The sequence below is a fragment of the Neofelis nebulosa genome, chromosome 14, assembly GCF_028018385.1.
Source record: "Neofelis nebulosa isolate mNeoNeb1 chromosome 14, mNeoNeb1.pri, whole genome shotgun sequence".
In the NCBI taxonomy this organism is placed as follows: Eukaryota; Metazoa; Chordata; class Mammalia; order Carnivora; family Felidae; genus Neofelis; species Neofelis nebulosa.
The window spans coordinates 79038337-79062599 of NC_080795.1; the positions used below are offsets into that span (position 1 = coordinate 79038337).

At 54.0% G+C, this 24263-nt stretch overlaps 1 protein-coding gene across 4 annotated transcripts in view; it reads right to left on the reverse strand.

Annotated features, from left to right (window-relative positions):
* Positions 1 to 24263, reverse strand: part of COL22A1 (collagen type XXII alpha 1 chain) — a 258118-nt gene that overhangs the window by 205421 nt on the left and 28434 nt on the right. For all 4 annotated transcript variants that reach the window (XM_058699180.1, XM_058699178.1, XM_058699179.1 and 1 more), the window contains exon 4: positions 3638 to 3712. In XM_058699180.1, the coding sequence (XP_058555163.1) occupies positions 3638 to 3712 (75 nt within the window). The remainder of the gene's footprint in view (positions 1 to 3637; positions 3713 to 24263) is intronic.

Genomic DNA, 24263 nt, shown 5'->3' on the forward strand with positions numbered 1-24263 from the left:
TGCTTCTGCCCCTGAGGAAGCCAGGAGCTTCAGGTTTTCTTATTTGCGGCACATTTTGTGGAAAGACAGGATTCCCTGTTGGCTGTGCAGATCCCAATAATGAACAGGATAAATCCCAGCCTCCCCAAAATGTAGTGTCTAGAGAGAAGCAGACGCATAGATAAGCAGTGTTGGTACTGTGGGTAAATGATTAGAAGGGAGAACTACAGGGCTTGTGCAGAAACACAAGGGATATCTCTCCCTTATCCCCCTGAAGAGCAGTCAGGGAGGGCTCCCAGAGGAGGCAAAGCTTAGCCTGGATTTGAAGAATAAAAGGTGGGCAGACACAGGGGGAAGAAAGGGCATCCAAGGTAACTGGATGTGTAAAGGTCAGGGGGCCCGAGTCAGCCCAGTTTCTTCGGAGAATCTTGGCTATGCCAGGATGTCAGGAGCCACGGTCACTGGCTGGGAATGGGGTGGGCGGGGGAAGACCAGGCTGGGTCTGTCGGCCACGTGGCAAAGTCTGAGTGTCCTTCTGCGGGGAATGGAGATCCATGAAGGACTTCAGAGCAAGAAAGAAACACAATCCTGTTTCTATTCTGAAGGTCATTCTGGCAGTGGGGAGACAGGAAAGGGAGGCCTGGGAGATGAGACTTGCTAAGAGGGGGGCAGGGGCGGGGGTAGGCCTCGGGCCAGGGTCCACTTGAGAGGTGTAGCGGGCGGTGCCTCGGTGAGTATCTGGGTGCAGGAGCTCAGGTGGGAAGACAGAAGAATCCAGAATGCCCATGGCCACATTTCAGAGATGCTCCGAACCTAGCATGTTCTTAAAGCAGCAAACAGCCAATCTCCCGGGAAAGTTGTATTCCACCCACAGTCATGAAACTCTCAGAACATTCAGTTATGAGCGCCGAGAGGGACCCTCAGAGACACTATGTGGGACGTAAGGTTATGCGGGCAGGGAAACTGGGCCTCAGAGAGGCCAGGGGTCTGGGAGCAGCAGGACCAGCCTAAGACCAAAACCTCCAACCGCCTTGCCTGCCCTCTCCCCTTCCTGGGTGTTTTGGCCTGGTAAGCCCTAAAACCTGCCAGAGTCATCTGAGGGGGTGTCTGGAACTGAGGCTTTTAGGAACCCCATTTTTTCCCAAAGGACAAACGATTCCAATTACCCAACTGTATTTAACTGGCAGGTCTGAGACTCCTCTCTCCATAACCCCATCCAGCTTCCACATGGCGGGGCTTCCTTCTGGGCTGGCTGTAGTTACAGGAGAGGACAGACCCAGTAGGATCTCCGTGTGCACAGCACTGCACCAACAGGGCATGGGTGTCATGTGTGACGGGTGCCTGCCTGGGCTACGATTCACCTCCTGGGAGCCTCGGAGCCCGCAGAGGGGAGGGGAGATTTCAGGAAGGTTCCAATGGCTGCAGACAGAGGCTGCGGATTCCGAACAGAGTGCCCGCTTCTCTCCAGTCACCAAACAGACTGTCAGCAGGATGCTCCTCATATACCAGAGGCTGAAGAATTTGTTCCCACACACATGTGCACACGTGTGTCCTGGAAACACACACACACACACACACACACACACACACACACACACACACACAGTGACTCTTCCCAGCAAGAATCAATTCCTCTTGGGGCGCCTGGGTGGCTCAGTCGGTTAAGCATCCGACTTCGACTCAGGACATGATCTCACGGTTTGTGGGTTCAAGCCCCACATCGGGCTCTGTGCTGACAGCTCGGAGCCTGGAGCCTGCTTTGGATTCTGTGTCTCCCTCTCTCTCTCTCTCTGCCCATCCCCTGCTCACACTCTCTCTCTTTCTCTCTCAAAAATAATAAATATGCATTAAGAATTTTTTAAAAAAGCATCAGCAGAAAACACGTTTGGGCTCTTTTCCACAGAACGAAACAGGACGGCAGGCAAGCCCATCTGACTTGCAGTGACACAGGCAGATTCGCTAAGTCATCTGTGACTTCTTCCTTCCTCTCTCCTTTCCTTCCTTCCCACGGTCTGCCTGCCTGAACGCACCTGTGCCTCAGTTTCCCCAACTACAAAACACAAAACAGTGCCTCTCTCATGTATCACGAGGGTTGAACGAGAGCACATGTACAAAGTGCTTGACACACTGTAGAAGCTCAGTGAGCTGGATTTTCACCATTATTATTAACGTCCCTCTTGTCACATCTGTTCCCTTCTAGGGACACACACACACACACACACACACACCAGATCGTGAATGATTTCGGCCAGATCCTGCTGTGAGGGATTCCCTGCTCACAAAGTCAAACATGGAGAATGCAGCAGGTAGGAGTCTGCCTTCAACACGGACTTCAGTGCACAGATGGGGATTGCCAAGGCAGCAAGCGGGAACCCTGATGTCAAACTGCCCAGAAGCTTCATGCCAGCCTAGGCAGAGCAAGGCAGCTACGGATATATTCCCTGCAAGGGAATGGGGTTATGAAAGCAAAGAGGAGGAGAGCCATCATCATCTCCCGGGTTGACAGAGGGCCCTGGGAGGGACGGCTGCTCACTGAACACCAGCGGCACACCGGGCACCAGGCACCGGGAGACTAAAGCCGTCTTCCTTCCAGAGGCGCTTGATGGGGGAGTGGGGACCGGGGACAGGGAGGAAGAGGGGCGGGGGAAGCGTGTGGCACTAAGCGGGCCACCCGGCAGGTGACTGCAGCTGGAACCCGCCGGGAAACGCCGGGAAACGCCGGGAAACGCCAGGAATTGGGTCAAAGGTGGACCTTGGAATGCGGGGCACTAAAGCCGGGCTGTTTCTTCCCCCAAAAACTGCCTGAGGGCCAAGTCACTCTGGGACACATTTCACCTGCTGTGCGAGCAGGCAGGGCCGTCTTCTACCTGTTCTAGAAACGTCCCTCAAGCACAACACACAGATGCTAGCATCTTCTGGTGGACGGGGGCACCCTGACTCAGTAGCGTCCCAGGAGAGTGTCGCCCGGACAGCTCCTGTCAAGCGCCTGGTTCTGACCCCTCCCAGCCTCCAGCGGAGGATGCAGACCAGCTCCGGAGCCACACGGGGAGGGGGTGCCTGGCCCCCCTGCACCTGGCGGGGCTGGCGGCCTGGATGTGGAGGAAACTCCCCTGAGATCGTCACTCAGAGAGTGCTTTGCCGGATGCGGGCCACAGGGAGGAGCACACCCCACTCCCACACTCGTGGCTCTCAGGAGGGTGGGAAGCCCACTCAGCCGTTGCCACGTCCCCTGTGCACCCCGTCAGGCGGGGACAGCCTGGGAAGGGGCGCTGCAGGGGGATTTCTGCTGCCGGGGGCACACTATCTCCTATCACCCCCTCACGGATTTAAAAACTCTGGCTCTCTCTCTCACTCCGAATGCACTGATCTCTCCATTCCTTCGCTCGCCTGGCCCATCATTCACTTACTCGTCCCCCAACTCTTTCGTTCTGATGCATTATTTAGGGGCTCCCATAGGGTCACCACCGACTCCCAGATGGAAACGGGACGGCTGCTCATGGCTGGACGGCCCGCAGGAGGGGGCTGCCGCCTGCCCAGCTTGTGTGATTCCTTTTATTAAGCTTCGGCGGAGAGGCTGGCGAGGCCAGCCCTGCGTCAAGGAGGACCGCGCTCAGGGCCAGCTCAGGGCGGCATGGCGAGCCGGCGGTCTCTCTCTTACCTGTGATTTCTTTGCTGTCACCATTGGTGTGCTTAAATCGGTCTCCTTGCACACGGACGCTGGGGCACAGCACGTCTGAGAAAAGTAAGAGAAGACAAGAGCTGGATGAGCAAATGCCACCCACAGTCACTCTGGGGAAGGTGACAGCACCCGGAGCCCCCAGCTCCTGGCGTGGAGGATGGCCAGTGCCCGGGGCACACGCGGGGGCAGCGCACATGGCTGATGGGTTCACGCCCGCGTGTGCTTGTGGAGCACCTATTCTGTAAATACCGTGCCCTGTACTGGGGGTGAATCACAAACAAGGAGGGTCCCTACCCTCAAGGAACTCAGTCCCCCATTAGAGGGAGTCAGACACCAAAAGTGACATGATCAACAAGTGTAATAAGTGACAGGACGGGCGTGGTTGCTGGGGGATCTGGGACACAGGTCTGACACCTCACCAGGCTTGGGGGGGGTCAGAAAAGCTCTTCTGGAAACGGTGGTTCTCGAGGCTTCCTTAACGGAACAGTTAAGACCTAGCCAGACAGACAAAAGCCCGAGAGTGGCACCAGCAGAGGAAACATTTATAAAGGCTTGAACACACACATACAGATTCCAAGTTAGCGGTGCCCGTAGAGCGGGAAACGTGCGCTGGGGGCCCACCGGCAAGGTGTCTCCTGATGCTACCCCGAGGAGTCTCAGGTCCCATTCCAACAGAAGAAAACTGCTCAATTGTCCGAAGGCAATAGAGTAAGTCTTACAGAAGAAAATAAAAGCAAAACTTCATTATAGGATATTACGTTAATGTCTCATATTAAGGTCTTCATGATTCTTCACTTAAAAAAACTGGAAGAGACAGAAACTCAGTTGCCCTAAAAATCTCAGAAAGAGCACCAACTTAGAGTTTAAAAACAATTTTTTAATGTTTATTTATTTATTTTTTTTTGAGACAGAGACAGAGCACGAGAGGGGAAGAGGCAGAAAGAGAGGGAGACACAGAATCGGAAGCAGGCTCCAGGCTCCGAGCCATCAGCCCAGAGCCTGAGGCGGGGCTCGAACCCATGAACCGCGAGATTGTGACCTGAGCCAAAGTCGGACGCTCAACCCACTGAGCCACCCAGGTGCCCCCCAACTTAGAATTTTAAAGTCCTTGATTCAAGTGCCAGGCTCCTGACCAACTGGCACAGTGTGTTGGATAAGTCCCTTAACTTCTGTCTCCATGCAAGTGTTTCTGACGGGGAGACCTTATAAATCACGCACTGAGCACGGGGCTGCCTGGAGGGCTGGGCCAGCTCAAGCTCGTCACAGGACTGGCATGAGGGAGGGTGGCCGTCAAATTCAGCACCTGAGGAATCTTGCTTTCCTTCACCTAGACCCTGCCCTCTCCATGTCACTATTATAACCTCCCCTCATTAGACGTTCCCCCATCTGTTCTGTGTGCAATGACCTCTTTTCATATTCAGGGCACGCGTGATTCAGGGCAGGGCCGGTCTGGGGCCCCTTTTACCATCAGCAGCCGGGGGAAAGCACAAAATCGTCCCCGATTTGGGTGGAGGTATTTTTCATGTTTATCTTACAAGGCACCGTGAGGTCCGACGAGGCACATGGAAGGGGTTATTTTGGAAACAGCACCAAGCTGTCTGTCTAGGACCAAATACAAGAGAGGATCCAGGCCCCGTGCAATATTTAGACGGCTCCACCCAGGACGGCGGCAGCTGTGGGGTGACCATCAGTTGCTTGGAAGGCTGCCAGCGAGACGGGCTGTGGGTCATGCGTCACCGTGAATGCACTGACTCAGAAGGTTCTATCCTTGATTATGAGCAAATCTCTGGAGACTGATGGCTGGAGCTCAGGGCAGGCAGGGCCACTGAGCCTTGTCTCTGAAAATATCCCGAGGTTGTGACCTGATTCCCAAACCCAGATGTGCAAGGACAGTCCAAGGACCATGAGCACAGGTAAGACGGAGGCTCTTTTCAAAGACATTAGAACTTCTGCCCAAACCGCTTTAAGGACTCGTTCCCCAAACCACCTGCCAATCCCCTTTTGGGGCCATATCTAGTGCTTATACATTTGAGAGGATCAAGGGGCAATTTATAGCCGACTTAGTACGTCAGGACAAATGGTTCCCAAATTACCCCCTCCAGCCAGGCTTTGCAGGGATGCTGGGGCCTCTGGGTTCACCTGCTTGGCAGGAACACAGGGTCAGCATCCAAAGTCCCTCTCAGCCTATAACTGTATCTGTTTGGCCAAGATATTTCCACACTTTGCATAATGATCTATTTATTTCCACATCAACTCGTTTACTTCAACTAAAACATCTGAGGTCCCGAAATGTTCCGGGCACAGAGCTAGTTCTAGGGACCCACAAATGGGATAAAAGACAAGTTGCCATCCCTGCCCTCAGGGCACTCATGGGCTGACTGTGGTGACACAGTGACACAAAGTGTCAGAGCTGCCCGAGTTCGTGATGGCTGGAAATGACCAGTGACAGCTAAGCCGAGAAGTCGCTGCTGGATGGCCTTCCAGGCACGGGCTCCATCGTGACGCTGCCGAGAAGTGAGAAATGTCCCAGATCCGGGCTCCTGCCATGGAGGGCTGACAGACCCTGTCACCTGTGCTACCTGTTCCCTAAAAGAATACCCCTTTCACTCCAAACGGCACTTTTCAGCCCAAGGAGAAGAGCTGTGGCTGGCTGGCGGCCGGTCTTAGCCAACAGAGGTTATTCTGTCCTCCACCTTTTTAGCCTCCCTTGCTGCTAGGGACACACACGTGACCCAGGTCTGGACGAGAAAATAAGTAACCAAAGTTTGCTGTGGTTGGCAGAGGGGTGGTCTCTCAAAAAGCCTTTGCTTTTCCTGATGAAACGGGACAGATAGGGAGATGCACTTGGCAAGGTGACTCTCCCTCCTCCTTAGATGGCGGGACATAATGTCTGCAGGACTTCCAAGGACAACTGAGGAGACGGGGACTTCCAACAGCAGCAACCCAAGGCTGGGTGAAGAGGGTAAGAAAAACACACTTCCATTTGAGCCACAGGAGCGATTTGTTTTGTTGGGTTTTTTTTGCAGTTAAGCGCATCCCAAACCTGCACACATTCCCTTTTTTGGGAGTGGCAATGATTTGCCAGGCTCCAGGATTTGGAAGCTGCCTCTCTTTCCAGATGCCCAAGGACAACTCAAGAGGGTGGTAAGAATGGGTACATTACCTTCCTGGTAAAGGAGCCACAGACAGACTGGATTATCTTCACTATACCAGTAAATATGGGTGTACCTGGAAATCATTCAGTATCAACCTGAGAAGCCGTTCTGGAATTAAGGATGGGGTAAGTCCTCAGGGTCCAACATGTGTACTTAGTTCTTGGTTACTTGGTCAATTTTCCTTTTTGAAAGAGCAAGAATATGACTGATCACAAAGACCTTCTCCCTGGGAGCTGATTTATGGTCATTCTCCCTTGGTCTTTGGGTACGTAGAATATTCTAGACTTCTGGAGAGAAAAAGATCTCTCTGCCCACAGAACCACTTCTATTTCCCCCAGAAGCTTTCAAGAGAGGCCAGCTGCTGATTGACCAGAGCTGCTCTTCCAGAGGGAAAAAAACCAGGAATTCACTGTAGTTTCTGTGGAAAAACACATCAGCTGTCCTCAGTTTACCACATGGCAGAAGGGGAAAGTGTGCTCGCACAGGATGCCCTTCTGCTTTGCGCTGACACGCCCACACTTCCGTCTAGAGAACACACAGCCATTCCATCCCCAGGCTCTCAGCCAAGAGTGTCTTTGTCTGGGAAAAGAGAGTGCCGGCAACCATTGACTGCCTACTGTGTGCCAATCTCCCAGCTGGAGATTTTACCCCCAACAACCACTCTAGGGGATAGATTCCCCCCCCCCCCATTACACAGATTTAAAAACAGAGGCTAAAAGGTTAAGGAACTCCCCAGGATGAGAGGAGAACCCGGATGTGAAATAAAGGTCAATCTACGTCTAGAATCTAGGAGAAGAGACGGTGGCTGCAGTCAAGGCAAATCAGCAGGACCACAGAAGAGGGAGCAGAGGTCTCGGTGAGCAACAGACAGGAAGCCTTCAACTCACCCAGCACTTCACAGTGACCGCCACTGAGTCCAGCCAGCCACAGACGAGGTGCTGGCATTCTGAGAGGGCAGGGGAGAGGCAGAGGAGGAAGGAGGTGAATCAGGTACCAGCAGGCACACAGAACAGCTCCCTCGCTGCTCCGAGGCCAGCCAGGAAGTCACCCTCACTCTAGAGAGCCAGCCGACACTGCACCAGGCTCCAGGGCCCGGGACAACGTGAGTAGCAACTATGACGGCAATGCCAGTGGCTCCCGGGGACGGAGGACCCACATGTCCAGTATGGCACTGGGCGTGCAGACTGTTTCCGCTCTGCTGGGGGCAGCGGGGTCTCCGTGATCAGCAGACGGTCACGTGTAGAGGCTGCTGGGCACCAGACACCGTCCTGAGCATGTTGAACACATTAACACAGTGAATCCACTTCTCCCTTCAGCTTCAAGGGGCAAGTGCTAGTATCTACAGATGGGGAAAGAAAGGCCTAAGGAAGTTAGTAAATGGATGGTCCAAGGCCGCAGAGCCCGCTAACAATACAGGCGGCTCGATGAATCCACCATCTGGCTCCGGACCACGCACCATGCAGTCTTTCCGAAAGTCACCTGCTTAAGTCACCCAGCTGACGGGGACCCAAGTTCGTCCGTCTCCAAAGCCTGCACAGACAGCCGGCTGCTACCTCTGGAGGCAGCACCTTCCACTCACGAAGGGCCCTGACTTGTTGTAGACGGGCCTCCTTACCCTGCACCTATAGGATCCAGGCGCTGGCTAAATTCTGCCCGCGCACCTGCTCGCTTGTGACCATTTACAGCAGGCTCCGAGCTGGGTACTGGGGACCCTAGAGTGGACAGACAGCAAGATGGCTACCAACCCCAAACAGGGGCCCCTTCTCTCTCACAGAAGCTACTTAGATGCTGCAGCCTGTGAGCTCCTACTCTCCAGTCCTGTGCAGCTGACGCCCCGCAAATCCCCAGCGGTTCCATCATCCAGACAGGCCACGGGAGTGAAAGGAGTAGGTCCTGCGGGAGTCGTGAGCACGTAAGCTGGGATCACAGCTCCCGCAGGCGGGGTTTTGCGTTGGCTGCTGACTGAGGCGTCCCGTCTGGCACCAATCAGTGCTGCTCATCAAGCCCATCTTGCAGATGAGAGAACTGAGGCTAGGACAGCAAAGATGACCCACTTCAATCAGGCAGCTCGTTTGCAGAAAGAGGGTTCAACTTGGTGCGACGCCAGCACCCTCTCGCTGGCTCCCACAGACACACATATTGGGGCATCAGGAAGGGCACAGGATATTTAGGCCGTGGTTACCTCCGGGAGGCAGAACTTGGGAGTGATTCTTTGTCCCCTCTTTGTATCTTTGTATTTTCAAATTTGCTTTAAATATTTGAATGTGATTTACTAGTGCAGTCTTTTCAGGCTTTTGTTACTATTATTTTGATCTTTTTAAGGTTTGTTTATTTTTGAGAGAGAGAGCATGAGCGGGGAGGGACAGAGAGTGAGGGGGAGGGGCAGAGGGTCTGAAGCATACACTCGGCACTCACAGCAGAGAGCCCAAGGTGGGGCTCGAACTCACAAACTGTGAGATCATGACCTGAGCCAAAGGCAGACACTCAACCAACTAAGCCACCCAGGCGTCCAATTACTATTCTTTTTTAAAAGTGGGTCTCAGCCGGGCCCTGGGACACTGTTGCTGGCCAGCAGGAGGCTCCGGGGGAGGGGAGGCAGGAGGGCTGGTGGCTGTAAGCACCGTTTGCAGAAGTGAGCCTGGGAGGCCTGGAGGCCTGCTGGGCCTGCACCAGCTGACCTGCCAGCCTCAGCCGGGAGAACGCCAGAGGGCCTCACGCCAGGCCGCCTCCACTCTCCCAGCCCCAGCCCGTGCTCGCTCTCTGCGGTAAGGTGAGGCTGAAACAGGGCCAGAGGGAGACCGTGCTCTCCACGGCTGATGGGGACGTGCCCTGGAGTCTGCAGACCTCGCCTCTCTGACGTCAGCTGCCCCTCGTGCGTGCTCCCAGATCTGAAAATAGGGATGCAAGTGTGGGGGGCGTCTCCCCATCAGAGGTAATCCTGGAGCTTAAATGGGATAGTGAGTGGGAACTTCTTGGCATGGTGCCTGGCACCTAATGAGTGCTCGTTCATTCATTCATTCATTCATTCAGCCAATACATTTTTGCCAAGGGCCTGGCACATACCTCCCAGCGTGAGGAGTGAGTGCAAACACGTGCCCTGGCCTCTCGGTGGTCACGTGCCTAGTGGAGGAAGCAGAAGGCCAAGAGAGACAGAGAAGCCAGCGGGCCATCAGCTATGCTCCGTGCTGTGGAGGAAATATGTAGGGGATATGTCCGGGCGCTGGCTGTGGGGGCCAGGGTGCACGTTGGATACGCTGGTCTGGGAAGTCCTCTTGGCTGGGTGACATCTGGGTTGAGAGCTAAGAAGGGGACAAGCCAGCCACAGCAAGAGCGAACAGGCAGCAGGTAGCAGCAAGGGGCACAGAGCCCTGAGGAGGAAGGGGCTTGGCTTGCCCTGGGGTGGGGAGGGGGACCAAGCCCTGCGCTGAGTGGTTCGAGGAGACAGGAAGGTAGGAAGACGCCAGCTCAGGAAAGCCTGGGGACCCAAGGCAGGGCTTGCAATTCAGGCCAATGAAGAGATGTCTCCCGGGGAGTTAAGAGTGGGCGACTGAGTCCAGGTAGTAGGTGATATAGTTAGCATAAGAGTGTGGCTGCCCAAGAAGGGTGGGATTTCAGAGGTCCCTAGTTTCCTGGGAACTCTCTTCCCTCGGGGGTGTCTGTGGACTGGACACCAGCAGGTGTCAGCACAGGCCCCAAGGACCTCCTCTAGTTGGGGGCAGGAGATGCGGTGCCATGGGAACTCGGAAGGGCACCAGAGCCCAGGTGCCACATGGGTCCTGGGCACTTTGGCCCAGCAGGCTCAGCTGGCATCTGAGAGGCACCAAACCTAAGTGCAAACTTTCTTTCCTTCATCCCACGTTTAATGAATGCCTACCATGTACCTGGCACGGAGCTGCTCCAGGGTATAATGGGCCCAATGACAAATGTGCTGTCCTTAGGGAGGCGCTGGCCAGTGGACAAGATGGAAATTGGCCAAATAAGGCACTGACATCTCCAGCAGGTGATGAGAGCCAGTGGGAAGCTGTAAGGCGAGGCCAGGATGAACACAGAGGGCCCCAAGCTGGTTGGAGGGTCGGGGACGCCTCCACTGAGACTTGAAGGGTGAGCTGGGGGAAAGCAGGTCGAAGCAGCAGGAGAGTGACCCCCTGTGAGCTCACAAGACTCAGCGGCTCGTCCCCAGGTCACAGAGCTCAGCATCAGGGATGCAAAATCCAAATCCAGGTCTGTCTGACCCCCACTACCCCCATCTTTGGGCCACGGCAGGCTGTGGACCATCATGGATCGAGTGATCTGTCTGTCCAACCAGGGCTCTGGGGGCCCTCAAGAAGCCCTTAAATGAGCAGAATCCGTGAGACGTTCATAGGACAGGTGAGGGCAGGGATCAGCAATGGGGGGGTCTGTGGCCAGCGGTGGGCAGGGGCTCAGGCAGTGCACCGTCAGGACTCAGACACTCGTGTTCTCCTGGGACGTTAACCATTAGGGAGTGGAGCAGGACATGAATCAATGATTCCCGAGGGTCCACTACGGCAGGGACATGATCACTGCCTGGATGCCAGGGAGGCCACAGGGAACCGAAAGGGCAAAAGTCCGTGCCCTCCTGAAGCCCACCATCCAGCAAATTTCACTTAAGTCTCTCCACAGCCTTCCGGTGGGTTGGCCTCTCCCAGTTTGCAGCTGGCACTGGGGCTCACTCACAGAGGCTCCCCGGTCCGTCTAAGTCACCTTGCGGTGAGTGGCAGAGACAGGAGGCAGACCTGGGCCTGGTTGAAACGCACACCCCATGCAATCTGCCCAGCGCACCCCAAAGTCTGGCAGGGGAAGACGCACAAGGCAGGAAAGGTCAGCGGCTGAGCTGGGCTGCCAGGGGAAATGGAGAGACTTCTAGAACCAGTATTCTTACAGCACATCGCCAGCAGCCAGAACTGAGGATCAGGAAAGGGCCTACAGGATGACCCTACCGTCCAGGACTCTGGTCTTACAGGGAGGAATCTGACGCCAACAAATGCCCCCCGGTGCCACCCCACCCGAACCTCCCTCCACCACGCCTGGTGCATGGCCACAGCCCCCCTCCCACCCCCCACCCCTCAAAGGTCCTCTGAGGCCAAACCCAGGAAACACCAGCAGCCGGGCAGTGTGTTCTACGGGAAAGCTGGTCCTGAGGGTGACGGCATCCGGCTTCTAACGCGGAACTTTTCTCCCCAAAGCTTTGCCTTCTGACTTTGATGCAAAACCTCTGACCCAAATTCGCTGCCTGGGGGCAATTTTGTCCGTCCCACCCGAGCGAACACCTCCTTACGCTTCCTCGTAGCTGTCTCTGTACTGTTGGCTCCTTTGCAGGGAGTGAGCGGCTGCCTTAGTGCACGGCACCCTCTGTCTTTACAGCCTCCGAGGCTAGTTTTCTCGATTCCAGAAGTGGGTCCACGCTCTGGACGCCCACCCTTCAGGGTCCCCAGGGGGATTCGTGAGCAAGTACAGGAAGCAGCCAGCTCAGCACTCAGCCCACCACCGTCTCCACCAAGCGGCGATCTGCCTTTCCCTCCTGCCCGTTCTCACCGTGCGACCTGGTTCTGGGGGGACCGTCACCCATGCCCAGTCTGCCGACAGTCACCCACAACTCTGGGCTTCTACGAGACCCGAGGAGGAAGGGCACCCCAAGGGCTGCCTTACAAGGTGCAGATCCTACATGACAGGCTGCTGTACAGACCACAGGTAAGTCAACAGAGCCTCCTCCTTCCCTCCAGGGATTCTGAGCAGACAGAAACATAAACACAAAGGAGCAGAAAGATGCAAACGTATCACATAAATCCAGGGGGGTTCTCACAAGATATTTCACTCTGCCCCAAGGAGAGGAGACAAGAGTCCCTGTAGGAAAGGGGAGGCGGTAAGAGACAGGGCGTGAAGAAGGCCCGGGTTCTGGCACCAGAGTTGACCCTAAGTCACTCCATGGCTGGGACACAGCACCTCCCCATGCGGTCCCGGGAAAGCACAGGGCAGGCGGAATGAGCCCCAAATGCCTCCCCACAGGGACATTCTGTGGTTCTCAGCAGAGATGGGCAAAGAAGATAAGGTGCGATTTCTTTTTCTCTAGTTACGGCCACATTCCCTCCATTAGCATGCAGCCTGGGATCAGACCCATCTGTGTCCAGGCTCAGGGTCATGTCCCCACAATCAGAGCACCAGTGACCCGGGCAATCCCCAGGGAAGGGCAGGGTATCCTGGTTCAGTCCTCTACCTTGCCAGGCACCGAACGCCTTATGGGAGCAGACGGCAAGGCCAGGACCCATTCACTGGGCCCTGGGGGCAGAAGGGAACCTGGCGGGCCCAGCTGCTCATTTGCTTCTGGCCTCTCCCCCAAGCACTGGTGGAGGTGGGTTCTGAGAATGGCCACTGGCTTCATTCCTGCGGGGGGGGGGGGGAGAGCTTTGGTGAGGCTGGTGGGAAATCACAGCCAGATGTCCAGGAGGAACCGCTGGGCGGCCTTTCCACCTCCTCCTGGACTAATGCAGCTGGCCAAGGCAGAGCTGTAACTAGAGATGAGCTGAGGCCGGAGGACACGGCGGGGCCCCTGCCCACATGCCCTCCTTCCGTCCAGGGCACCCGCTGGGGCTGCACATCCCATCACAGACTGCCGCCGCCCCTAGGGGTCTGCAGCCGGAGGGGCCAGCCTGGGGTGGCATGTGGAGGGGTCACCTGCCTCTGTGCTCCTCCACAGCTGTGGTTCTCCCCCGCCCCACAGCCCGGGCTCTGCTGCACCTGCCGCCCCACACCTGGAGAACGAAGCTGACGGGGCTTCAGGGGCTGCCATTCCTTCTCCGCGTAGCTGACCACGAACCAGCTGCCCAGTCCCTCCAGCCTCTGGCTTCTCACGAGACCATTACTATGTGCTGGGCTCACCGTTCAACTCTCTACCCACACTTCCTCGTTTCCAGCCCATCCCTCCACCCACCCACTCCTGCCCCTAAACCCTCTTCTTGGGGAACACCGCCCCATATGCCCATCTATGCCAATTTCCTTCAGCATAATGCCCTCAAGGCCCATCCACGTTGTTGCAAATGTAGGATTTCCTCGGTTTCTTATACTCCATTGTACGTCTACACTACCACCTTTTACCCCTCCATCCACACGTGGATGCGGACAGTCACGTTGTCTCCACATCTTGGCTTCTGTAAGTAATGGTGCAACGAACGTGAGGGTGCAGGTATCCTTTCCAGGAGGCAATTTCACTTCCTTTGGATACATTTCCAGAGCTGGGATTGGCGGATCATAGGGTAGTTCTATTTGTAATGTTCTGAGGAACACTGTCTTCCAAGTGTCTGCACCAATTCACATTCCCACCGACAGCACACAAAGGTTCCCTTTCTCCTCCTCCTCACCAGCACGTGTTATTTCGAATCTTTTCAACAGCCCTTCTGACAAGTGTGAGGTGCTCTCTCACTGTGGTTTCCCTCATATTTTTTACATGCTAACGTTTTAATGTGTTGGGTTTTTTTCCCCCTGAGATAGAAGTTCTGTGTGAACAGGGCTGTGCCTGTCACGTGAAGCCCCACACCCCCATCACCTGCAGCCAGTTTCCAGCTCCTGGGAAGCACTTAATCAAGACTTCCAGAACTGATGGATAAAATACTTTAGCAAAATGATAGGATGGGTTTCTCATTCCTATGTTTCAGATGAGTAACTGAGCCAGACAGCTCATGTGACTTCCTCAAGGGCATATGGGCAACAGAGAGCACCTACTGTGTGCCAGGCGGCTCCCCCTGGGCCAGGCAGCACCTACTGTGTGCCAGGCGGCTCCCCTCTGGGCCAGGCAGCACCTACTGTGTGCCAGGCGGCTCCCCCTGGGCCAGGCAGCACCTACTGTGTGCCAGGCGGCTCCCCTCTGGGCCAGGCAGCACCTACTGTGTGCCAGCCGGCTCCCCTCTGGGCCAGGCAGCACCTACTGTGTACCAGGCGGCTCTCCCTGGGCCAGGCAGCACCTACTGTGTGCCAGGGAGCTCCCCTCTGGGCCAGGCAGCACCTATTGTGTGCCAGGCGGCTCCCCCTGGGCCAGGCAGCACCTACTGTGTGCCGGCCAGCTCCCCTCTGGGCCAGGCAGCACCTACTGTGTGCCAGCCGGCTCCCCTCTGGGCCAGGCAGCACCTACTGTGTGCCAGCCGGCTCCCCCCTGGGCCAGGCGCTACTCCAAGCATCCTCTGTACTTCGGTGTATTGAATCTTCACGGGAGCAGCTGTCTTATGATGGACAAGCCAAGTGCAAAGATTACACGACGAGTAACAAGATGATAAATAGCAAACACAGGACTTCACCGCTGAGCTTCCAGAAGGGGGGCAGGGAGGGAAGGAGGGAGAGAAAGAGAGAAAATTCTCTCTAGCCTAGAATTTTAATAGGCCCTCACTGCAGGGTTACTGGCTCCCTCTTTCTTTTCTTTTCTTTTTTCCTCAATATTTATTTTATTTTTTTCCCTCAATTTTTAAAAACTGCAGTGTAGTTGGGGCACCTGTATGTCTCAGTCGGTTAAGCTTCTGAGTCTTGATTTCAGCTCAGGTCATGACCTCACAGTTCATGGGTTCGAGCCCTGAGTCAGGCTCTGTGCTGACAGCATGGAGCCTGCTTGCGATTCTCTCTCTCCCCCCTCTCTCAAAATAAATAAATAAACTTAGAAAAACTGCAGTATAGTTGACATACAGTATCACATCAGTTTCAAGCGTACAACATGGTGATTTGATATTTTTATACATTGCGACATGACCCCGCTATAAACGTAGTTACCACCTGCTCACATAGTTATTACAACAATATGGACTATTTTCCCTATGCTGTACTTTTCATCCCCATCACTTATTTACCTTATAACTAGAAGTTGAAACCTCTTCATCCGCCTTCACCGATTCCACTCTCCCCACCCCCTCCAGCAACCACCTGTCCGTTCTCTCCCCCACCTGTTCAAGCTCCTAGACCAGGGAGCCGAAGAAGCCCATGGGGACCCCGCTCACTCCCACCCTCCTGTTCACCATCTTCCATTGTATATATCGCCTCTGTTGACAACAAATTACTTTATCCAAAAAAAATCTGGTTTTAGGTGCTTGAGGCCCTTTGTGGCGTCGAATCCACAAATGCCTGGTGGACCACAGTGCCTTAGACTCCCTTGGGCCAGGCCCAGTTGCCCACCTAGTGACAACAGAATGTGCCACACAGGCTGATCACCTGTGTGATGTCAGGATAATCTGTTGCTGAGCCAGAGTTCCCAGTCAGACGTTCCCAGTCACCCCTTCTAGAATGTGCACCAAGGTGTCGCTCTCCTGCAAAGCAAGGAAGAGGGTGAGAAGCTGGCCTGCAAGGATCCAGCCAGCCAGGGCCCCTCTCCCTCCTGATCCCAGCACAGGGACCTGGGCCTGATGTGAAACCATGAAGACTTCTGTGGCCCATTTTACCTCCAGGTTCCAGTGAGCAGAGAATTGCGTCAACGGGTGGTTTTCACCTCCAATGACTAAATTTCTGCATCGAGGACACCAGGCGAGGAGGGTAGGAATGTGGGAATGGGCCCCAGGAGCTGGCTGTGTTCTCTGCCTCCTGTATGTTTACTCGCTAGTCTTGTGGCTTCTCTGCACGCTGGCTGATGCCCCTCTGAACCAGGGAACCTGGGGGCAGTGAGGACCGGCTCTACACTCACTCAGGCCACACACTCGACAGACATTCACAGAATCTCCGCAATGCGCCTACGTGGGAGAGTTCTGCATGCTGGTTTCCAGATGAGGAAACTGAGGTTAAGTCCTCTGCCCAAATTCACACAGCTGGCAAACAGCAGAGTAGCGTGTGTGTGCATGCGTGTGCCCTGTGTCTTAGTGTATGTGTGTGTCTGTGTGGGGGTGGGGGATAGGTGGGTGAACTCAAAGAAACCAGAGCCTATAATTAAAAGGACAAAGACAGACACGTTTTACAGCAAAACAAGTCACCTAGAACCTGCTTTACCAGCAGATTTCCTTCCACTTTCCAGTTAAATGTGAACTTGTATCAGAAGCACTGCAATTACTCAGCCAACTCTTCTTGGAAAGCCCCTAGACGCTGTGTAACCCCCGGGTCCCACTTGCTCTCTGACAACTATGAAGTTCAGCTAGGACGAGGTCAGCTGCAGGATGTGAGAGGCTCTCAAAATTGCACTTTCTCCACGTATTTAATTATACGGATGCATATTCCTATACAGACATATAGAGAGAGGCTGTGCGTATGCATATTTACATTTCGCAAGTAGTACTAATTTAGTTGTGGCCACTAGATTGTACCCCTGTATCAACTCTAAACTAAAACCACCGTGTGAAACACGTAGTCTAACCTCTGTGAGCTTCTAAAGCGCCTGGCATGACATGACCCCAGTAAATGAGATGGTCCTGCCCATGTGGGTGCTTACGTGGGACGGCACCAGGGACAAGGGGTGCTGTGGCTGGCACGAGGCCCTGCGGCAAGTCAGTGCCATGGGGAGGACACTGACTGGCATCTGACCCAGGGCCCTGTCCAGTCCAGTTGGGATGTGAATCCTTGTCTGAGGCCAGGGAAGGTAGGAGGCTTTCTTAAGGATCTTGGGTGACCCCTAAAAATGACAAACAGAGCAGGGATCCATAACGCAGCTGCACACATGGGGGTAGCACGACCGTTGACTGAGCTAGAGGAGAGGGAGCCTCTAAGGGGAATCCCACTCACCCCATTCAACACCCAAGGAGGAAACTGAGGCCTCCATAAAATATCCTACTCAGGGTCACAGAAGACTCAGTGACAGTGACTTCAGATTCCCAGCCATCGTTTCAGAACACACTGTCAGGGGTCAGCAAACTTCTTCTTCTGTAAAGGGCCAGAGGGCAAATAGCCTTTGTGGGTCATGCGCTCTCTGTCACAACTGATCAGCTTGAGGTTATGGTGTGAACACAGCCACAGACAATATGTGAACAGGCTGGCAAGCCATATTCCAGCAAAACTTAATTTGAAAAACTGGTGCCTGGGCAGATTTGCTCTGCAGGCTGTAGTCTTGCCTTCCTGAATGGGCTGGTGTCCATTACAGAGCTCAGGATCCATGAACTTCTAGATTCTGCTAGATTCCCTTCCTGTGACAGGGGGCTCAGATCCTGCCATGTCACCTTTGGGCACTTTGATGTTTGGCAAGTTCTATTTCATACAGGCTTTGCATAAAAATCGTGCAATAACACCGTGATAATAAGAACCACAGTCAATGAGCTGCCAGATTGGTAAATACCATCTCAATTTTACAGACGAGGAGATCAAGTGTCTGAGAGGTGATGCCCTTGCTGAGGGGTCCCCAGCTGGCAGGTGGCAGAGCTGGGATTCCACTCCAGTTCCCCTGCCTCAGATCAGGGTCTTGATGCAGAAACTATGAGTCCCCTGCGTACAAGCTCCAAAGGGGGCCTTTTAAGTGCATACTCCCCCTGCTCTAGGGAGTAGGTGGTACTATTACCATTTCCATTTAACAGGGAAAACTAAAGCTTAAGAAAGTAATCTGTCCAAACAGAAACCTGGACTTAACCCAGGCTTTTAGATCTGAGTCCCATCTGCTAAACGAGAAGACTATAAAGTCACATCTCTTGAGGGACAGAAGGCAGGATCCGAACCCAGGCCTTCCCTGAATTCTCATCCTGGACTCCTGCCCTCCACCCGAAACGATGCTTTCTCACAGGGGCCATATTGCCTCCCAGGGGCAAACACTGCTCAAGGGAGGGGGTGAGCAAGTCAAAGAGATCCCATGGCTTGGGCCCACCCAAGTTCAAGCAGCATAAACAGACTGTATTCAATCTCAGAGAAGGAGGCAATTGGGAGGAAAATGCAACATTTATACAGAGTCGTTTAGGGGACATAACAACAAAAAAAAGAAAGCTTGAGAAACACCTCCCTAGGTGAAAGGTAATCACCGTTCCAGAAAATAGTATATGTACACGTGCACATATACATAGATAAAATTTGTGTATGTGTTATATGTAAGTTATACACGTATACACAAATTTCACATGCACACACACATACATGTATACGTGCACACACGTGTTTCCACACATGTACATATATACATGCATGCACATTTATGTACACATATGTACGTGCACGTGTGTACACATGTGTGTATACTTGCATGTATGTGTGCACATGCATGTCTGCATGTAAGTGCATATACATGCCTATGTATATTTGTGCATGTATACATGTGTGTATATACATGCATGTGTGGATGCATTTGTATATGTATATGTGCACACACACATATACATATGCATATGAATGTGTGTGTGTGCGCACGTGTGTATACATGTGTGCATATATGTGAGTGCATATGTGTGCATATATGTGTATGTATATACTTATGTGCATTTACATGTGCATATACTTGTATGTGTGTACACACATGTATTTGTATGTGCATATAGCTAATTGTGTGCACACATGTATGTGCATGTGTGTGCACACACATGTGTGCATATGTGTGTGCATGTGTGTATGTGGGTGTATCTGTGTGTGCGTGTGTGTGTATAGCAAAAGCAAAGTGCATAGCATGTGCTCAGGGCCACCACTGTGCCCAGTGCTTCCCATGTCCAATCCATGAGACGCCCATGACACTCCGCAGCGTAGGAATGGTGCCAGCATCTCTCTGTACGGCCGGAACGAGGCTGGAAAGACGCTAGGTACCTGGCCTGACTTTTCAGAGGGCGGGGAGGCAGAGCTGGGCGTGACGAGCACCAGCTCCAGGGAAGCGGAACTGCCCTGCCTGAGCACACTCTTGGAGGAACCGCCTGCGGGCACACACATGCAGGCACATGCGGAGTCCAGCACGAGGGAGACAGCACTACACTATCGTGAGAAGCCAGGACCCAGAAATAACGTGAGTGGTGGTCCGTCCAGAGGGTGGGGGGCGTGACAGCACACGCTCCCCCCTTCCCCAGCACAGTGGGACACACTCCCTGGCCCTAAGGGGCTACGGGCAGAATGTCCAGTTTTGACACATGGGCCTTGGTTTCAGGAAGAGACAGCAGTCAGGCAGGGGCACACACTGAACAGCTCCCAGGGACCCTTTCCAGGCACGGGCCTGGCTGGGCACAGCTGGGGACACTCGCCTTCCCGGATGTGTGCAAATTAAAAATAACTGAAGGCTGGCTTCAGTTTTCCATCATTTCCCATAATTTTCTTATGAAATGTCCCAGCACATCATCAGAATTAGGCAGTCCGATTACAATTTCTAGGGAGTGACCCTGATCACAAGTTTTCCCAGGAGAAACTCCCCATGACCCGTAGGTAAAGGGCGGGCCCGGCCGGAATTGCTTCTTGAGGCTGATGTGGTCCCAAGGGCCAAGCCACAGACATCCACGTGGCGGCTCCAATCCCACAGCTGATGCTGCCACAGATTCCTCTCCGGCCTTCAGATCCATCCAGAGGACGAGCTGGGTCTTGCGGCCACACACGTTCCCAGATGCCCGTGTGTGTGTTGGGGGAGGGGGATATACGTCTGTGTGTACATGTGTGTATGTGTGTTCTGTGTTTGTGTTGTATGTGGTGCGTGTATAGACGTGTATATGGTGTTTGTGTTGTGGACGTGTGATGTGTGTGCATGTGTGTGTGTTGGGGAAGGAGAATATATGCCTCTGTGTGTGTGTGTGTGTGTGTGTGTGTGTGTGTGTGTGGTGTTTGTGTGTGTGTGGTGTGTGTATAGATGTGCACATGTCTGTGTGGTTCTGTGTTGTGGACACGTGATGTGCGTGTGCATGTGTGTTGTGTGTGGTGTGTGTATAGGGTTTGCGTGTGCAAGCGTGTGTGTGTGGTGTGTGTCCTCGTGGTACCACCAGTCTCCGGGCAGGCAGAGGGATGTGGTGATGGAGGCAGGAGTGTGGTCAGAAGGAACTGGTTACTGGGGTCAATGCCACCAGCAGGCTGTGCCTTCTTTGAGGACTATAACACTCAGGTCCAGAGGGAGACAAGGCCCAAAGAAATTCAGGCTGGATGTGTGACCCAGGCATGCCAACGGCTGACCCAAAGCCCTTTTCTTGGGCATTACTACCGGTCATCAAGGGGACAGAGTATTCCGGGCTCTACTTCTGGCCAAGGGAAGACTCATGGCTGGACGCCTTCTACTGCACACACCTGGAAATGTTAAGCTGGGAAACGAAGCCTCAACTTCCACCTCCTGAAGTGGGGGGTAACAACCCCCCCCCCCCCCAGCACGCAGACTGCACGCCTACCTACCGCAGCTGCCTCTGCCTGGAGCTCTGGGCGTGGACTGATCCTTGCCATCCCAAGCTCAACTCAATTCTTCTCTTCTCAAGGGGACTTCCTCTAGGAATGTCACTCTACATGCAGGATCACAAGTGTCTTATTCAAGGAGGAACCCTGCGCCTCAGAACAACGTCTGTGAGATAACAGGGGATCCATTACAATGTGTCGGGAAAAAAATAACCCAATACTGTAGAGTCCTTAAAACATCCATAGTTGTCAGGTGGTATCTTTAAAGGTCCATCCAGTCCATTCCTAACTATGTAAATAAGTTGTGTTGTTTACTGAAAACGCACCACAAAAAGAAAAAAGGACAAAACAAATTATCAAGTGAACCTAATAACTCACTTACAAGGCAATGGCCTGTTGATGAGCACAGTACAGAGCAAGGTGAGCCTTCGATGGCCACAGTGCCCACAGCGGGGCTAACCTGTGCCCCATCATGATAAAAGGAGTGCATAAGGAGGCATTCACCCTGCACACAGGGAGCCGGGCTCGGGGGGACGGAACGAAAGCAGGGGCACCCACTGATTAAATGTAGAGCTGGGGTACAGATGCCAACATTTTTCCAGTGAGAGTCACAGGGGAACAATAAAATTAATCTCCCTGCCACACAAAACAAGTCAGTCTCCCTCTCTCTCCCCGCCTCTCCCCTCCCACCATATTGGTAAGTATAATATCCAGGAGTCTGGACTCTCACTGGAACAGCAACACAGCTAAGCACAAACACACCAACAAGAGACAGACAGAGACAGGGTGACCTCGTGTCCTATGACAATGCACCACAGAAACATGGGAAACCCACACTGGGGTCTCAGCCTGGGAGCTAAGAGACAGGACCCAGGAAAGAGGCTCCTGCTCATGGGAGAGGGGAGAGAGGACCACCACCGAGTGTCCCCGAAATAGAAGGAGGAGGAGGGTCCAGCTGTGGCCAGCTGGCATTCCACAGGCTCACTCACGCCACCCGATAAGCTATATAAAGGTTGTTTTGTGGCCACGACAGAGCCCGGGGTGGAGAAAGCTCTTAATTACAGCCAGTGCTCTGGGGTTGGGCCCCGTCCGCAGCCTCCGCCCCACACACTGCAGGAAGCCAGGCTGAGATGGAGTCCCCTGGGAACCCGGTCAGGCCGCAGAGGCAGGAGCGGATGCCACGACATGGAGGCACCTCCCTGCATGAGCCCAAGGCCGGGGGGACAGTGAGCCACATACTGTTAGCTTTACTCGTTTGCTCAGCAAACAGCCACTGGTCCCCATGTGAGCCAGGCCTGCAGCCGTTCAGCATCAGAAATCCAAAGGATCACAGAGGGGCGGCCTGGCAGGCCTGACTCAGGGCGGTGGACACGGTCACATCTCCCTGTGACCCCCTGGCGAGTCACGCAGGCCCCCTGTGCCTCAGTGCTGCCCACAGCATAGGGAGAGCCAGGAGATCTGTGTTGGGAATTTGGGGAGACATTAATGACATGGCGATTTAAAGATGCTCCCTAGGGGCGCCTGGGTGGCGCAGTCGGTGAAGCGTCCGACTTCAGCCAGGTCGCGATCTCGCGGTCCGTGAGTTCGAGCCCCGCGTCGGGCTCTGGGCTGATGGCTCGGAGCCTGGAGCCTGTTTCCGATTCTGTGTCTCCCTCTCTCTCTGCCCCTCCCCCGTTCATGCTCTGTCTCTCTCTGTCCCAAAAATAAATAAAAAACGTTTAAAAAAAAAAAAAAAAAAGATGCTCCCTAAGCACCACAACTTGCTGGAAAGGACTCAGGACGTGGGTCAGACAGAACTGGGGGTAAACTCCCAGATCTCCTCCTTGCCTGCTGGGCCACCCTGGGGAGTGACTCTGACCCAGTCATCACGGACACTCAGGGGCAGTCACAGTGCAAGCCAGCACTGGGTGTATGTGGCACACGCGAACTCTGACGGATGTAAGCACAGGGTTAAGTCGTAAACACACTGGAACAAATAAATTAGCAGCACGAAGTATCCTATCTTCAGCCATGACCTAGGTGGCAGGATAGCAGGCTGGAATTCGAATGCAGCTCTTAGCAGAGTGTTGAACAAAGGCATCTCGAGATCCTGAGAAAAACAGGTCAGGTCCATAGGTGGCCAGGGACACTTGGGACAGAGAAGCTTCTGCAACCACCACCCCAGAGATGTTCTGTCCATCTCAGGTCCCCTCCTGTTCCCACACTGCCCCCTCCTCGGCTCACCTGGTCCCTCTCAGCTGGGCTTCCAGACCAGACCAGCCACGGCTCACAGACCCCAACCTGTGCTGCCTTAGGGCTGCAGACACTGGCCCCTCAACCCCTGTACACGACCTAAGGTTCATCTTCCCCTCTGAAGGGCAGCCCCAGGGAGCCTGCCGTCCCTCAGAGCCACCCTGCCTCCCATCTGTGGCCAAGCTGGAGGGAAAATGGGTTCTGGATGCAGTTGGACCTCAGTCCATCAACAGCAGCAACAGCAGAGTCTGGTGCTCAGGGAACAGCAGACACCCTGGCTCCATTCGTTCACCTCTGGTGGCGTTGGGTTTGTCCCACTCGACGAAGCCGGGTGGCATCATTGGCATGATTTAGCCCATCCCAGCCAGCCCGCCTTTTCCAGACCTTCATCAGCCTTCAAAATCTAACCGTTTGTCTCTGCTCGCCAAAATACGGGTGAGTTCAATACTTCAGTTCTTTTTGGGAATGATGTCGGGTTTGCCGAATATTCTTATTCTTTGCATTTGGAAGAGGGTAGTACTTCTAACATGCATATCACAACAGCAAACACAGAACTAACTGCCAGTCTCCACCCTTAGGTCTAGGCGGCTCCTTTCACTTCCCGGGCTCTGTTCCGGGCACTCGGAAACCACAAGGAACAGAGTTTGCCCTCATCAAGCTTATTCTTGTGTGTGAAGACAGACCCCGGGCAGATAAACTACAAGACACATGAAACTGCACGTGGTAACAGTGTCCACACTCCATCGTGTAATTAGCCGCCACTTTCTTGCCGTCTCAAGGAGACAAACGGTCCCCAAGGACAAAAAAGAATGTCCGATCCATCACCGCATCCTGGCCCTTGGCATGGCCCCCAAAGGAGGAATCACTCAGTGTGTGGTTGCCGAATGAATGAATGAGTAGGTCGGATCCAACTGAATGATCACTACACCAAAAACCCCACGTCGTTAGTCTGCGAATTTCCAGATCATCAGTGCAAAGCCCCTATTCAGAACAGC